This window comes from Conger conger, chromosome 14, assembly GCF_963514075.1.
Source record: "Conger conger chromosome 14, fConCon1.1, whole genome shotgun sequence".
NCBI lineage: Eukaryota > Metazoa > Chordata > Actinopteri > Anguilliformes > Congridae > Conger > Conger conger.
Window position 1 is genome coordinate 14233516 of NC_083773.1, and position 17066 is coordinate 14250581.

General features: G+C 39.8%; 3 protein-coding genes across 3 annotated transcripts in view; 1 reads left to right on the forward strand and 2 right to left on the reverse strand.

Annotated features, from left to right (window-relative positions):
- The window catches only part of camk1b (calcium/calmodulin-dependent protein kinase Ib), a 39646-nt gene extending 34364 nt beyond the window's left edge, over positions 1-5282 (reverse strand). The window contains exon 1 of the mRNA XM_061219252.1: positions 5193-5282. The gene's annotated coding sequence lies outside the window, so the exon portion shown is untranslated. The remainder of the gene's footprint in view (positions 1-5192) is intronic.
- A 1418-nt stretch (positions 5283-6700) lies between these two features.
- LOC133110491 (serine/threonine-protein kinase Nek4-like) lies at positions 6701-14880 on the forward strand. The gene is made up of 16 exons (XM_061220649.1): positions 6701-7029; positions 7438-7704; positions 7811-8008; positions 8120-8227; positions 8386-8540; positions 8655-8778; positions 8909-9406; positions 9525-9581; positions 9808-9951; positions 10167-10331; positions 10639-10702; positions 11071-11192; positions 11377-11471; positions 12400-12614; positions 13328-13461; positions 14290-14880. Exons 1-16 carry the CDS (start codon positions 6937-6939, stop codon positions 14386-14388), a joined length of 2538 nt encoding a protein of 845 aa, XP_061076633.1. The 5' UTR covers positions 6701-6936; the 3' UTR covers positions 14389-14880.
- A 93-nt stretch (positions 14881-14973) lies between these two features.
- spcs1 (signal peptidase complex subunit 1) lies at positions 14974-16951 on the reverse strand. The gene is made up of 4 exons (XM_061220723.1): positions 16799-16951; positions 15631-15690; positions 15467-15553; positions 14974-15275 (listed from the first exon to the last, which is right to left on the reverse strand). Exons 1-4 carry the CDS (start codon positions 16835-16837, stop codon positions 15147-15149), a joined length of 315 nt encoding a protein of 104 aa, XP_061076707.1. The 5' UTR covers positions 16838-16951; the 3' UTR covers positions 14974-15146.
- Positions 16952-17066: the final 115 nt, after the last annotated feature.

The window sequence follows — 17066 nt, forward strand, 5'->3', positions numbered from 1 at the left end:
CTGATCCCAGTACAGTAGGACTGCTTGTTTATTGCATGCATTAGGCCATGTCGTCCTTCCAAACTGAAACTGCCTGGACTTCATCTACAGTCCAAGGTTGAGGCTTTCCCTGGGACGAACACTCCTTTTTTTACTCCATTTAATGTTTATGTTACTGAAAGTAATTTACTTTCATATCTTATTAACCTATTAAGGCTAAAAGGGTGAGCTGATGTGGGTCAGCATAACAAAAAACAACCAGAACCTGTGAGTCAGCCTGGTGAATAAAACTCTTGAGCCACCAAAGAATAAAACCAAAGTCGGATAATGTACACCATGTACCTGCTGTTTGACTCAAGATTGACCCACGTCACTAGTAATGCCATGCACATTTACCAGTAGTTTTAAAGATCTGAAGTCTCACGAATCAGGCGTGAGACAAAAATATTGAGGACCAATGTCACACTTGCATGGCTATGTTTGAAAATATCACACATTCCAATGAAAAAACCATGCTGGGTTTCAGATGGTGAATTTAGCACTACTGAAAACCACAAACTAGTGAAATTGATTTTTTTTTCAAATACAGGGAGATTCGTATGGGCTTCACGGTTAGGTTTTTTAAAATTTTTAGTCGCCTAAATTAGGGTCAGTTGTCGAAAATTGGAGCAAAGAATGTCATCATTTTTTAATAGTATGTAAACATAAGCACCAGGGAGGAAATGGACCAAGAAGGATCACAAAGCACAAGGAATGTAGGATTTCCTACAACATAAGCTAACATGATTAGCTCAAAATCTATTGTGCAATACACTGCTGTGCATATTGAAAATATTAGTATATAAAAAGTCCAACAGAAGTGTGCAACTAGCTATTGCCTGTGTGTTGGCAGAGCCATATTCAGGAACAAAAGTTATATTTTCAGTGACCGTTTAGCCTCAGCTAAGAATGTGTTAATTATGGCTGACCATAATTCTCAACCCAAAACTCTTAATGACATGCTTTTAATTTACATTCGTATTAATCTAAGGCATTGGCTAGGTCTTGGAATTTTCAAACCAGAGACTATCCATACAGTGTTCCTACCCAAAACACAGTTCCTTCATTTTCTTTTTCAGTTTCCTTGGCCCACATGAACTGAATTAATTAATTTGTCTTAACTTTTATATACGGTCAAGGGCACATTCTAAGATGAGAGAAATGTTTCGTCTAATAAGGGCTAATACTGCAACCAAGCATACAAAACTGAAATAAAAAAACAGTGGCGCACAGGATGGTGCAAAGATTGTTGAATTTCATAAATCACCACTAAGGGTTTTGTGCACTGCACAAAAAAAATATTTCTTCTCATTTGTGCTCCAAATAAGAGGGTATAATACTTGTAGATCAATGTAAACAAAGTATTCGAAAAGCTTGACTAACACTGTTACTGAATAAGCGCATGCATACATGTCACAAATAAATGACAAATGGATATGAGCACTACAATGATCCACTGCACATGTATCGTGGCAAGCAAAGATGACGGACTGACGGACAGAGGAGCTGACGGACTGAACCAAGTAGAAGTACAACATCAAATAAAAGTAAATTGCACTAGAGAAGAAGAATGAGATTTTTTTCAATGTATTAGCCTAAATGCTATGAGCCTCAATCTTCAAGCTCCATTCTGTTATTTTAAACGTGCAACAAAGAAAAACACAGTCGGAGTGATAGCCTATTTCCATAAAGCAGGAAACCCTGGTCCTGGAGAGCTGCGGGGTGTGCTAGTTATAGTTTTCACCTTAAAGTCAGCAACCGATTCAGACCCAAGAACCAAGGCGAGGTTAATTAACTGTGGTAACTGTGAATAGCCTAACTGCTGTCGTAAGTGCTGAGTGACAACGAAAGCCAGCACACCCTGCAGCTCTCCAGGACCAGGGTTCGCTGTGTCTAACTTTAAAGAGGAAGACTGCACATACAGTACACAAACTATTCAATCAGTTTACATACTGTAGGCCTGTCTTTTTGTATGCCATGTAATCAGCCTTACCAAGATGCTCATCTCACAGAGTGCACATTTAATAGGCCATTACCTGCATGTAAACATGTTTGCATTTTGTTAAACAGGCATGCAGAGCATAAAGGTTGCTTCCACAAAATACCAGCAAAATTGCCGTTGTGGATAGAAATGCCACAATAACCCATTTGAGAAAACATAGAGTATAGCCTAATTCTCAACATGGGCAAGACATTTTTCTCAGCTTTAGCCTAATACAGCAAAGTAAGATGGTTAACAATTAAAACCAACAGAGCTATAAACTAAATAAATAAAAATGAGTATGAGCACATGCAGGCTGAGCACTCAGCAAGACTCTACAAAGAAAATGGTACTACATTTCTATGTTCTACCGACAGCGCCTGTTGACCAGGAAATGCTCACTAGCACCCATTCCCTTTTAGAAATCAAACAATGTATTGGGGAAAATAAAAGATAAGGCAAGCTTGTAATAAACCATGTGTTTAAACACATGGTAGTATTCACTTTGCATGCAGCATTTACTATGTCAAACATACAATGTAAAAATAAGAAGAGCTTATTGAAGAGTACTCACTGATTTCCCATGGCTGCGCAGTGAACAGAAGAAACAAATACTGTGACATCACAGCCAATCAAAGGCTGGGTCTGGTTAATACTAATATAGAACAGTATGACTCAATGGGAGGTTTTGCAGCAAACATACAGCATCTGCCTGCTAAGAGCAAGGAGTCAGGTGCCCCAGCGAGTGCAATCCCCCACCCCACCCCCACCAAACCACTTCATAAATACAGGAAATGGGGACCCTGCTCTAGAAGAGCACTCACTCACCGCACAGAGTGAGCTATAATAGGCAAGACCCTATGCAATTACAGCAATACACATCGTCCTTCAGCAATTTAACCTATCCTATACACATTAGAGTAATGACTGTGAGGTACTAGTAGTGACATATTTATTTAGGGCTAGTGTCTTGTGTTTTCTTCAGTCCGGGTCATTTAGATAAATAATACAAAGTCAATGTCCAATAATTTGAGAGACTTCTGATATCATTGGAGGCTCTGCAATATATGTGAATACCAAAGGGCACTGTGTGAGAGAGTTTCATAACACAGTCACAGCCAGGTGGCTTATCTCTAACCACTTACTGCATGCGTCAATCACTTCAACAAAGATGCCCATTATGACAGTAGGCCTTCTGGTCAGAGTACACTACATACTATTTTGTATACTGGACTAGGAGTCAAACAATGACTCAACAATTACAAATTTGCACATCAAATAGAAGATCATAACCTCCGGAAGCACTGTATTTAAATAAGACAGTTGTTGTCCAATGTTTTGGCAGTCCTCTGTTTTCTACCATGCCTCTCTGACACGGAAAGGGGCAGAAGTCCCTAAAGAATGAGTAACTTCCTCAGACATCTACAAGATATCTTCTTGACTCACAGTGCTGTTTAAGAAAGTGTTACGCCCTCTCAGTACAATATGAGCCACTCATTCCTGCTCATTGCCAAATATAATATGTTTTTAAAATAAGAGAAATAGGCTATTAATGAATACACTACAGTAGGCTATCCATCTGGTTCTGACTAAACTGACTCAAAGGACATACTGTATGTTACTGTATGTGAAGGACACACCAAGGTTTCATCACTGGCTGTAGTCACACAAGTGCTGCTGTGTTTAAGATATAGTTTACAAATTACAGTGCTTTAATACTTACAATTTAGAGGATTTGCAAGGCACCATTTGTGCTTTTTCAGGACAGACACTCACACTGCTTTGCACTGTGATGGGTCTTTGCCCCCCCCCCCAAAAAAAATAAAAAATAATAATAATTATTATTATTATTATAATTATAATTATAATAATAATAATAATAATAATAATAATACATGGGACGTTTCTACCACACACAATATATTATTTGGACTGTTACACATAAAGCTGTGAGGATACGTGTTACACATAACGCCAGCCAACACCAGGCCAGCACTGTCGACATGGTAAAATCTCGATTGAAGCAATCCAACAATACATTGTGGGCTAAGAATATCCTTTTCATTCATCTTATTAATTGATAGACTGAAGACGCCTTCTGGTAGCCAGCGCTGTGGATGATGTGTAAAGTGCCTAGAACACTGACAATGGAAGGAATTCCATGGATTCTGTAGGCTACTGGTGGTGTAACTAGACATTAGCTAACAATGGTTACTTTACACGGCATTTCCTATTCACCCACTTTCAATAGGCCCACCAATCAATCGATCAGTCAAGACAATCAATCAATCAATCAATCAATCAAAACAAATCCTAACGTTGAGCACTAAATCCAAACGATAGGATCTGCCACATGACTATAATCCAGTTTCGTTCCTGTAAGGGAAGGACTTGGAGCCTAGTTAGGTTAACTTTCATGCATATAACTTCAATCAGTCAAACGACTTGTTGTTTTATGTGGAATTAAACGGTTCATTTTTCTTTTTTGGCCAAACTAAAAAAACAAAAACAAAATCCAGCTTTACGTTACGTTCTTAGCTAATAAAACATTTCACCGTGCCCGTTTGCTTCGTTGCTCACCACAGATAAAAAACTGGCCGGAAAATAAATTCCAGATAGACATATCAATTAAGTTATACAGTACAGACTATGCAGATGGCTGTATAGCTAGTTAATAATATTCCTTCGCGTACGTAACCTTACTTGCTTGCTACCTTGCCCACATAATTCACTCGGTTCTGGCTAACATTACCCCATGTGGTAGCTACACTGCATAAAATCCCTACAAATTATTACCTACATGCACAATACAGGCTATTTAATCTGCAAAATGACACGCCGGGGATAATTCGATACGTTCATTCATTTTATGCTGATAGTTGATTAGAGTACTGATTTTCAACGTTAACTGGAAGGCGAGCAAGATTGAAATCTAGATAGTAGTTCAGTTTTGACCACAAAGCTACCTAGTTTGTCCAGAGGTACAGGTTGCATTGTCTGGACCGACTGAAAGGAAAGGCTCATTAATTACCAAACCATACAAATATTTTCGATAAGCACACATTACAGAAACATTAGTTATTGTAGCCAGTCTGCAGCATTAACGTACATCCAAAATTTCACTCAACGAATTAGTTACCCAAACAACTAACCATTTGACATAGCTACCCAGGATCTCCCCAAAAATCCTCACCTGTAATTGCAAGACCTTGAAAGTATCTCCCTCTCTACGTCTCTGCAATCTTCGTTCGCGAAAACTGGCTCCTTTGACAACCCACCAACACTTTCCTGACGTCATATTTATCAGCGGAGGGGTGGCCACCATGCAAAGAGGCGAGTTCCTTGCAGTTCTGGGCCAATCTCTGGGCTCCTTGTGGCACCAGGTAACTGTGGCGCTATTTATGATAGGTCCGTTTTTAACTTTAGCGCCTTTCCCTAGAAAAGGTGTGCACATTCATAGATAACCAAAGCTAAGCAGTAAGCAATGTAAGCATGTAATATAAGCTACATGATACATTTCTGAATCTGCCATATTAAATGTATGTCTTAACAAAGCGAATTTAGATAGCATATATATTTATTTTTGAACACCGTATAATTATGTAACAATATGACTGTCATTTTGTTAGATAACTATATGGTGTTCCGAAACAGCTATTACGAGATTCACATGGTACTTGATATCACAATAGATGTAATATATTCGTTTTAAACGGTACTATTGTAATCTAGCCTATATCTTCTATATTACTAACTGGAATATGTTATCTACTGAGTAAGACAGAATTGAGATAATTTAATAATACAACAAATAATCAAAATAAACTACACATTTAGAGTAAGTTTATACTCTCTGTGTAAAATATTGTCGTACGTTCCACGTGTCATGCATAGGTTCTATTTTACGTGCTGAAAACAAATAGTCTCTATGGGGGTAATGGCTTGTTTAAAAAAACCTCATGAGTTACAGTAAACCACGACAACTTTGGCTGTATTGATTACGCCATCTGGCGATGCAACAGCTGTAAGTAAGGATAGATATTTCCATTCGTTATTTGGTGAACAAGGTTTGAAACGTTTGTGATCAATTCACTGGTGTCGACTGGAGATAAACAATCATCCAATAATTCATTCTTAATTTAATGTAATATTCGTCTGTGTTGACAATCATCTGCTATACATACGGTAGTCTACAATAGGCCTAAGTTCATACAAATAATAATAAATAATAATAAATAATAAATAAATAATAATAATAAATAAATGCTTTTCCTACTTAAAGTAAAATTAGAATTATATTATATAATTATATAAAATGTTGACATGAGCAAGGCATTTTTAAATAATTGTGTAAAAGATGTCCGTTTAAAGAACAGGACATGTTGGTTTGTGTTCAGATAATAATGAGATAGTTCAGATCTTTTTAGTTGAGTCGTTAATTTTGTGAAAAGACAGGAATAATGTTTTGTGAATATCGTTAAATGTATCAAACTGGCCCATCTAGCCAACGTTGACCCACACGGCATTTGTTTCCCGTTTCAGCTATTCTGGCCCTAGATGGCGCTGTGATGAACACGTAAGTTTATTTCCCCCATAATGTCTCTACCGGAGTCTATGGTGAACTTGGTTGCCTGGTTACTACCAAGCAGTAGGCGATCCCTCCTGTTTTGTTTTCTACTGCTGTTGCTGGTCTGTGTATGAACCACACAACTGTGTACGAGCTGTCAGGCTAGTTAGCTATATTCGTGTGTTGCACTATACATAATTACAGAGTGATAGCTAGCTAGGCCAAACAATGAAATCCATAGAGCTAATTGGCTAACGTTTGCAAACATGGGATAACATTTGGCGTCCCCCTTTTAAACAACGACTGATGGTTCTTTTCTGAGCTGGCGCTAACGTAGTCTAGCTACAGCTGTAATACAGTCATCTAATGCATGACTATGGAGAATTATAACTTTATCCGAATCGTTGGGAAAGGTAGCTACGGTGAAGTCAGTCTGGTCAGACACAACGCTGACAGAAAACAGGTAAACCGATTACTGAATTCAACTAATTAGCTAAGTTGCAATCATTTAATTGGCTAGAATTTCGTGGCACACTGCAGAATGTAAGTTATCGACAGAGTCCCTTCACTGTTGGATGTAACCCATTCCACCACGTAGCGAATGTGTAACAAGTTGACGTGAGATTTTCAAATCAGCGTAGGTAACCAACCCAAGCAGCTATGTCCACTAAATTAACACCAAACCAGGTGATGTTCTCAACGTTTTCATTGTTCACGTTTTTGGTGGATGGAAGTTCATTTATGACTTCCCCACAATGACAACCACCGACGTAATAAATGCACAAAACAAAGAACAGTTATGCGTACTAAAACATTCAAACAGAGACATAAAAGTCAGCATTGCTCACTTTGTGTTTTGTTCTGATCTCAGTATGTCATCAAGAAGTTGAACTTGACGACTTCGTTAAAGCGTGAGCGGAGAGCAGCAGAACAAGAGGCACAGCTCTTGTCCCAGTTGCGGCACCCGAACATCGTTACATATAGGGAGTCCTGGGAAGGAGAGGACCGTAGGCTTTACATTGTCATGGGCTTTTGCGAGGGGGGTGACCTCTACCAGAGGCTGAAACAACAGAATGGCGAGCTGCTCCCTGAGAGACAGGTGGTTGAATGGTTTGTCCAAATTTCCATGGCCCTCCAGGTATGTTTGTCTTGTTTTTGTACTAGGTTTAAAACAAAAATTGTAAGTATTATTCAGATGTATTAAATTGCATTATTATGGATCCTGCCTCTTTATTGATTCATAGTATTTGCATGAAAAGCACATCTTGCATCGGGATTTGAAAACCCAGAATATCTTCTTGACCAAGACCAACATAATCAAAGTTGGAGACCTTGGGATTGCACGAGTGTTGGAGAACCACAATGACATGGCAAGCACCCTCATTGGAACACCATATTACATGAGTCCAGAGCTTCTCTCAAACAAACCCTACAACCACAAGGTATTTCTAAAAGTAAAAACATAAAACAGCGACACTGTTGCTCACAGACAGCAATCAGCCTTGGATAAGCAAGAAACCCTTTACATATTCACGCTATTTTGATTTCCACAGTCTGATGTCTGGGCTTTGGGCTGCTGTATGTATGAAATGGCCACTCTAAAGCATGCTTTCAACGCCAAAGACATGAACTCCTTGGTGTATCGTATCATAGAAGGAAAGGTGAGGATTTATTTCACAGCTATGTGGAGGATGCTGCTCAGTAATGTCTGTTTACAGAAAAAAAAGTTTAATTCAAATATTTTTATAGTATTTAGCAGCAGATTGATAAAACAATTTATGTAATTTGATTTGTTCCTTTATCCTTAATTCATTTTCAGCTGCCACAGATGCCAAGTATGTACAACCCCCAGCTTGGAGAGCTCATTAAGAGCATGCTAAGTAAGAAGCCAGAGGAGCGACCGGACGTCAAGCACATCCTCCGACAGCCCTACATCAGGCAGCAGATTTTCATGTTTCTGGAGGCTACAAAGGAGTATGTGATTCAGTGCTTATTTCTACAATGACCAAGTTCTGTTATTCTAGGATTTACAAAACTGAATGAATGAATATTATACAGTAATTGCAGCCCTGTGATCTGTTTCGACAGGAAAAGTGCTAAGTCCAGAAAGAAAGTTCTGAACAACAGGCCCAGTGACTCTGTGGTGCTGGTAAACGTAAAATGTGAGCACCCCTCTCAGTCGCCCTCCGATCATTACAAAAAGGGAAAACCGGTGAGGGGAAGTTTTGATTTCCGCCTTGCAGCTAATAGAGCATAGATACTGTCATGAAAAGGCCAATTAAATGTTTATCAAAGGGGGGTGGGCACTGTAATGTTGTTTATTGTTTTCCTTTTTTCCACAGAGGGAAAAAAAACATCCCCAACGTCACAAAGCCAGCAGCGGCAACACGGAACCCTCTTCTTCTCCAATAGAGTTGGTCACTAAAGCGCCTGCACAGGATTTTCTGAATGGCACAAATGCATCCATAGCAACCATCAGTAATGTCAATATTGATATCGAGCCCCTGGAAGATGAAGGGCAGCAGGAAGTGCCACCTCAGAGCATCAGTAACCAGCCCAAACCAGCAGAGAACAGAGGGAGCAGGAAAGAGTATCCCTCTCCAGCACAGGCCTGGGGAGGTGTGCCAGTGTCCGGTGTCATCGGTAGGGAGGAAAAGAGGGTATTGAATGGCTCTGTGAAGCACAATTGTCCCCTCCCGTCAGGAATGAGACCGGCCGACGAAAGCAAATGGACGGTCGAGAGTCAGCCTCCTCCTGTAAATATGGACAACAAAGATGACACGGTGAACCTGCTCCAGGATGTGGAGAGGGAAAACCAAAACAAAAGCCTTGAACTGAGGGTAGGGACCGACATAACGTCATTGGCAGTGATTAGATGGTGAGCCGTAAGTAATGCATATACTTTTTCCACTTGATTTTTCTTCTCATGTTGTCCTGTCACCTGTCTTCTTTTGAAAGGAAAGCTTGGACTCAACAGAAAAGCTATTGGAACCATTTATTCCTGTCTCAGTTGCGGTAAGATGCAAGTTTTTTTACTGGTTCTTTTGGTTCTTAATTTGGATTGAGTGGAGTACCATCATGTGAACAACACTAAAGAGGTTCTAATTCTCTTTGACTGAGAATGTCAGTCTGTTCAGTCTAAACATACAATACATACAAGACTGCTGTCCGAGTTCTCATGCTGTGTCAGTGTGTGAAATGATGTGATCAGTGGGTCATGATTCTTGACTTGGAATTTAAGGAATCCCCCCATGAAGATCCACTTCCACGTGTCCCAGAGCAGGATGTGCCCCAGCTCCAAGCCCCCTCTTCTACTTCAGAATCGTCCCTGTCCCACCAGCACACACAGAGGGACAGTGAGAAGCCACAGACTGACCAAGATAGGGTGGGTATAGAGTAGAGAGTCACTCCACATGCCTCTCTCAGCAAGTGGAGTGACAGCAAATGCTTTTTAAACAACAGGACTTCCAAGAGAGTGAAGGCACCATGCCATGCCGAGCCAAAAGTTATCATGACAAAGATGTTATCTAACATTGCATTGTAGCTGTTTAACACTGGACTGCATTTGTGTTATTTCTCATTTTACCCCCTCAACCCAAGGTAAAGATGGTGTCTTCCAGACCTTTGCCACCACCCCCTGGAGATTCTTTCACAGCCCATAAGAATAATAAGCACAGGGGCCATGCAGCTGAGACAAAGAGTGTCAGTTCATCATGTGCCTCAGACTGCAGGTCTAAAGACGGCTCCATATCATCATCATCACAGGTCAGCTTATGGTAGTAATGGGAGGCTATTATTTCATGAAACCTGAACCTATAGTAGCTCCACACATGGCATCCAGTCTCCCATAACTAGCATCTGATGCTTGTTTCACAGCTAAGCAAACGGAACAAATTTCAATTTTCACTTAGGTTTTTGTGAATTTTTAAATTTTAATTTAAGATTTTAGTGGAAAAAGTCCTGAGATTGCGTGAGAAAATAAGTTATTTGTTGGGACAGGGAGGCTCTGTTTTCAGAAAGGACATGGTTTAACTTTGGTATGTGTTAAATTTGTGTAAAATGTTGGTTTCAGGATCGTCCCCTGACAGCAAGAGAGCGAAGACGACTGAAACAGAAGGAAGATCACTTCAATTTAGGTAAAACCTAAAGCTTTAACTAAATGGTAAATGGTTGGCATTTATATAGCGCCTTTATCCAAAGCGCTGTACAATTGATGCTTCTCATTCACCCATTCATACACACACTCACACACCAACGGCGATTGGCTGCCATGCAAGGCGCCGACCAGCTCGTCAGGAGCATTAGGGGGTTAGGTGTCTTGCTCAGGGACACTTCAACACAGCCCGGGCGGGGGATTGAACCGGCAACCCTCTGACTGCCAGACGACTGCTCTTACTGCCTGAGCCATGTCGCCAATCTTCTCCAATGAATCAACAGACAAGTAATATCTGAGAATTGGTTCTTGTCATTATGCAATTACACCATGGATCCCACTCTCTCAAAGGTGTCCCTGTTCCAAGTCAAGCCTTTGAGTCAAATGCTATCCCTGTGGAGAGGAAGGAGATAGATTCCCAGAATGCAGCAGTCTGCCCTTCTGTATCTGACACTGCCATCCATGCAAACAAGGTAATCATCACGTCCGGTCTTCACTACACAAGCATATACTGTACCCTGTGGACAGATTATGAAAATACCCCAGGAGGCAGGAGAGGGGTTGCTGCAGTCAGTCAACAGGGAGACTAATGTTATTTGTAATGTAATATTTTAAAAGCAGATTTGTTCATACCCTGGGTGGTTTTTCTCTTTCCAGAAACAGGTAAGGTCACAGTTGCAAGCTCCAGAAGAGGATGAGAGTGGCTCCTCCACTTGCTCCACTGATCACTCTGAAGGGGACTACAAAGAGAGGTAAGACTCCCAGCATTATCAGAATACCTCTGGCCTTACCCCCTGTTCACACAGTGAGCCATTTGGTTGTTGGGTCGCCCATGTGTCCCCTTAGTGGTCTCGTGCAGCTATACACTTTTGCAGAGAAATAACAGCATTAAGCAATGTATACATGAGCTGTATATTTGCCATATAGCCTATCCTTTACATTTCTAGAATTATGTCATGACACTGACAATTATAATTTTTTACTGCTATGCCTAGGTAGCAATATCTATATATTTCAGTAGTTAGCTAATGATCTCTCTGTCTGTCCTTTAAGTTTTTTGCTGCTCCATTGCAATGAGTGAAGCCGGGGTTGGACAATTATTCAGGAAATGAGATCATACCAGTTAGAAAAATAGGAAGCGCAGAACTCTGATTGGTTTGGCTGGCAATGTATGCATGCAACTTTTCTCTGGCAACTTTTGTCACTCAGTTTTCCATTTTCTCGGTTTGCTGGCCGTCACACGGCTTCATAGAAGATGAATGGACTTATGGCAACTGGTTGACCAAACCACTTGCTGTGTGAATGGGGGGGATTATTTAGATTAACAATGAAAAATTCACTGCGATGGACTGGCGACCTGTCCAGGGTGTATTCCTGCCTTTCGCCCAATGTATGCTGGGATAGGCTCCAGCCCCCCTGCGACCCTGTTCAGGATAAGCGGGTTAAGATAATGGATGGATGGATGGATGGATGAAAAATTCACGAAAGCCTATGAAAAATGCAGAATATCTGTGCATATAGAACAGGTGTTTTTTCTCCAGCTATATATATCTAAAAACATTTTCGTTGTAACGTTGTGTGCCATTTCTCTGATTTCTTGAGCTAATTTTTCATATTGTATTTTTTCAAGTATTTTCTAGCACAATAAAAGCACAATAAAAGTTTGTCTTTCTGTCTTAGGAAGAAGAGTAATGAGATGCAAGACCTTGTCCACTTGATGACCCAGACACTACAAATGGATTCCAGAGATCCAGCATGCGAGCCCGACGGCCCTGAATCTGGCTCTACACAAATGCCTGAGTTCAGACTGAATAGGAGGTACAGAGACACCTTGGTTCTGTATGGAAAGGCCAAAGAAGAGCAAGAGGAGTTTCACCTCAGTGAAGTTCCCTCAGGTCTGTAACCCCTTAAGCCTTGATGACCTGCAATACAGGACTTATTAGTCTTAAGGGAGCTCTAATTCTAATAATTAACAAACCTAATGATGTGTACATTACAGGAGGTGAACAAGTGTGAAATCATGGCAGTGACAATGGCTCTACTATTAAAGCATTTCATACAAACAATAAATTCAAGTATGTCTCTACTTACCCAGAGTACTATCTATCCATCCAGATGATGTGACTAATTTCCTAGATTTTACAATTTTTACTGCTACAGACCACTCGTTTTCTGGGAATCAGTGCGCCGAAAATGTACATTTGAAAAACTCAACAGTCTCTTCCCAAATATAATGCAGCTGTTACTCGTGAACATCAACAGAGCTCAAAAATGCACATTTTTATTCTACTACTGGAACTTACCAACTGTGTTCGTGCATATGTTTCTTCCGAATCAAACCAGTATTCAGGGGCAAAGTGTCCATGTCTTCTTCGTAGTTCGACATTGCAAGCTAAAGGAGTTCCTATATTGTCTTGGCAGTTTAACTAACTAATGCAGCAAACAGCTGGCTAAAACACTGATGAAAATGATGATTCTCTGTAGTCCAGGCATCTTGGGGATTGTGTGTCCAGTCATGAGCAGGAAACTCCTGCTGCTAGGGAGAGGCCAGAGGATTGGAAAGTATATTATTATACAAGTGCTACTATGTCTGTTCCTGTTCCTTCAGATCTTACTCCTGGGTCTGCCAAGATAAGGAGAGCAATTGAACGCTTAAGAACTGATGTTGTGAGAGGTCTGGGGATTAAGCTTCTGGACAGAGTAATGGACATCATGGAAGAAGACGATGAAGACAAGAGAGAGGTGAGTACAACCACCCCTGTGGTCTGTCAGCAATATTGAGGCACTGTGAATTAGTCGGAGAGTCACTCATGACGCTTCCTCTAAGGAACTGAAAAGGGTGAGTTGCAGAAAAGGCTTTGTTTCGACAGTGCAGTTTCAAGTGATGCAAAACATAGCCGACAATAATCTGACCTTTCCCTTTTAGTATAAATGGCAAATAATCAAATGGAATCTTGGTATTTTCAGTTCAAATTTGGACCATTCTTATGTGGTACTAACTTTGATACACACCTGATACCTAGCCATGTAATTTGTGTCACTCCTCCAATGTGCACGAAAAGATTGGATTAGAAAAACATAACATTTTAACATTAATGCCTACTGCCTAAACAAAGCTAAATTAAATCAAAATTTAGGCGGTTTCAATGTCACAAGATTCGGTGGAAGATTTACACACCAAGCACAAGTTATTTTACGGTATTCTTTCTACATTCCATGTGCACTTGTTCCTTGTGTCGGAGAAATCTTGTGGCAGCCAACCCTTGAGTTACATTGTGTGAAGCCAAGACCAATTGGATTGATAACACGTTCAGGGCCAGTTTTACAGCCACAGATTAAGTCTAATCTGAGATTCTCCATCAATTTAGTCCAGGACTAAACTTAATCTGCATCTTTCAGCCTTTACTGTAGCTGTCTATTCCTAGAGCTGGCCGTGCTGAGAACCGAGTACTTTTAGTTTGCACTTTGTTAAAAAATAGGTATCGGAGACCAAATATTCAAGGTCTTGGTAGTAGTGTTTCTATGCATCATGTGCAAAGTAGGAACATTTCTTAATTCCCTCCCCTGCAGCTTCTACTCCGGGAACAAATGGGAGAGGAAAAGTACCAGGCCTACGCTGTCATGGTGCGGCAGTTAAAATTCTTGGAAGATGTTGCTTTCAAAGAATAAGGAGTCTGAAGAAAGAATCTAAAATTACAGCGATGCAACCTGGCAGTGCCTTTATATGACTGGTGTGTATGGAAAGGACCAAATTCACACACGGCTAAAATGGAATCCCTCTGAATGTGCAGTTTCTCATTTCATGCAATTGTGTCTTATAGATTTCTTTGTTATATATTAGAAATGACAGTACACTTTGAATATTGTTGTAGATACATAGAATATATCTGATAGTCTATATTTACAAATGAGAGTAGTGTGATTAATCTGATTTCACATTAAAATGAAATATCTATAACTCCAGAAAACCTGTAGTACTTGAAGTAAAGGATTGGTAGAATAGCTTGATGTATGTCAACACAAATGCAGGAAAATACTGTATTGGACACATTCTGTTCAATATGTGCTGTTACCATCTGTATCAAAAAGATTACCCTATTATTATCATGTTTTGGATTTTCTTTTCAGTTGCAAGAAATACTTCTTTAAAAGCATTTCATGTGTTGGGTCAACCTGCTATGAACACACTCATCCACAGTGGAATCAGTGCAATAAATAGATTGGTATGAAGAAAAAAAACACAGCAGTGCTCTGTGGTTTTCGTTGGTGGAATTTATTAGACACATGGATTAAAAAAAACATTTTGGTGAAAGAAAACGGTGAATGATTATCCAGGTGTAGCCGTTATTTCCCTGTGTGTTGGACTTGCAGGGTAATAAAGCCGGTTTCCTTGGGATAAACACCATTAAACTGAACGGAGTAATGCACTACTTGTGCTTCCGCGGCTTCTTGGTGTTTTCCTGAGTCTTCTCTCGCCCATCTCCCGGTGATTCTGGCAATACAGGCTGCCAAGTCAAAGGATTTCTCCGGTACATGGGCCAAGGTGGCAGAGTGAGCTACCACAAGATGAAAAATAAAGAGAATTAGATATACATATTAGCTATGTAACAGAACTGAGTGATAGCCACTGATGATAACTGAACGACACAGCATCCTTAAGGCAAGCCTGAAAGAGAGGCATTATGCAGACCGTATCAGTGAGGGTGAGGTAAAAAACAGACTCCTGCAAATAAATCAATTTACTCACCAAAGAAGAAAGGGCAAAACCTGCCAGTACTATGTACACAGTCCAGCCAAACTGTTCAATGATCAGGCCATAAATAAATCCAATAATCTGGAAAACAAAGTGGTATGAGTTAGTAGTTGACAAGATAAGACAGTAGCCATTTTGTAAAAATGTGCTCTACTTACTGCAGAAACGAGTATAATCCCTTGGAAAATCTGTTCTGCTAGTTTCTGTCCTTTGTAGTCCTTTAAAAAAAGAACATTCAATGGTAAGTTGCTTTGTTCAGATGCCTCTGCCAAATGCCAAAACTGAAATTTTGTACCTTTTTAAACATTCCATTTTTTTAATGTTATTTTTTTAGTGTATGTTTCTAGTTGGCCTGTACAGTTATGTTAAATGAAGCATGTTTTAAATAGGTACAGAAGTTTATGATGCCAGCTTTACAATGACTGGTGTAGGGGACATTCGGGGGTTTGAGGGGGTTGATACACTTCAAACTCCAAAACAGGTGTACAGCAATGTTATGTCTGCAGAAATTGAAGAAATTAGTTTTATAGCATATATATTCGGTATTACTTTCGGTATAAACATTCATAAGAATCCATAAGCATAACAGAAAATTAACTATCCGCATAAGACGGGTAGCTACTACTAGCCTCTATCATAAAGAGGGGCCCCACAAGTTCTACAGCTGAGCTCATAAGGGACACAGCTTTTTCTGGAATAAAATTGACATTTCATCTTAAATGCTATAGCCAAACCTTATAGGGCAGATTTTCACAGTTGTACACAAACACGGGCTACAACCTAGCTACTACTAAACTTATGTAAATCATGCCAAATTAAATAGAATGTATCTTGTACACAAGGACATGTATCTATAACCCTCATTACAACACCATGTTGATAAAATCGTAGGGCAAAATTACTACAAAATTAGGTAATCTTAATGCTCTTCTATAGCTAGATATCGAGAATTAACCATCAGCACATTTAGCGATGTTATTAGGTTGTTCATATGCCATTTTTTCTTACAAATCTTAGCTATGTAGCCATTTCTTCCATGGAATATCGAGTTTATTTCCGAATTCGCCGGAAAACTAGCCATCACTACCAACTAATGAATAAATGGAACCATTTGAACAAAAGAAAACAGAAAAATCTTACACTAAGCTTGACCTACCACCCGAGTTAAAATATGGGCAGATGTGCAGCTGATAACTCAGCTTTCAAGAGAGAAAACTAGCCTAGCTCCATCTCTTTCCCACGCATTGTGCTGCCTACAATAGAATAACAGACACAGCCTATTTGTCAAACAGTTAAAGCGAAACGCCGCACAGTTTCACTTCTTACCATGTGTGTAGGAATGGAATTGAATATAGACAACATCATTTTTCCAAAGGCAAGAAACCGCTAGATATTAAGATGAAACCAACTGGCTAAAGCAATGGGAAATGAAAACTGTCTTCCGGTTTGCGTTCAAGGACCCTGAAATTACTGGCTATAATTGTCCTGAACACAATACAATATAAATGGCAAATGGCAAGTTTATTAAAGTCATAATTTAAGTCATGACATGTTATAATAAAACATATAAAACTGAAAGACCATTATGATACAA

Bases quoted from the DNA above. Each gene is read 5' to 3' on its own strand.
- LOC133110491 (XM_061220649.1), top strand. From the start codon at position 6,937: ATGACTATGGAGAATTATAACTTTATCCGAATCGTTGGGAAAGGTAGC. The intron at 7,705-7,810 runs GTATGTTTGTCT...ATTGATTCATAG, and splicing joins AAATTTCCATGGCCCTCCAG to TATTTGCATGAAAAGCACAT. The intron at 9,582-9,807 runs GTAAGATGCAAG...TTGGAATTTAAG, and splicing joins TTATTCCTGTCTCAGTTGCG to GAATCCCCCCATGAAGATCC.
- spcs1 (XM_061220723.1), bottom strand. From the start codon at position 16,837: ATGATGTTGTCTATATTCAATTCCATTCCTACACACATG. The intron at 15,554-15,630 runs GTAAGTAGAGCA...TTTGTTTTCCAG, and splicing joins GGATTATACTCGTTTCTGCA to ATTATTGGATTTATTTATGG. The intron at 15,276-15,466 runs GTGAGTAAATTG...ATCTTGTGGTAG, and splicing joins GTTTTGCCCTTTCTTCTTTG to CTCACTCTGCCACCTTGGCC.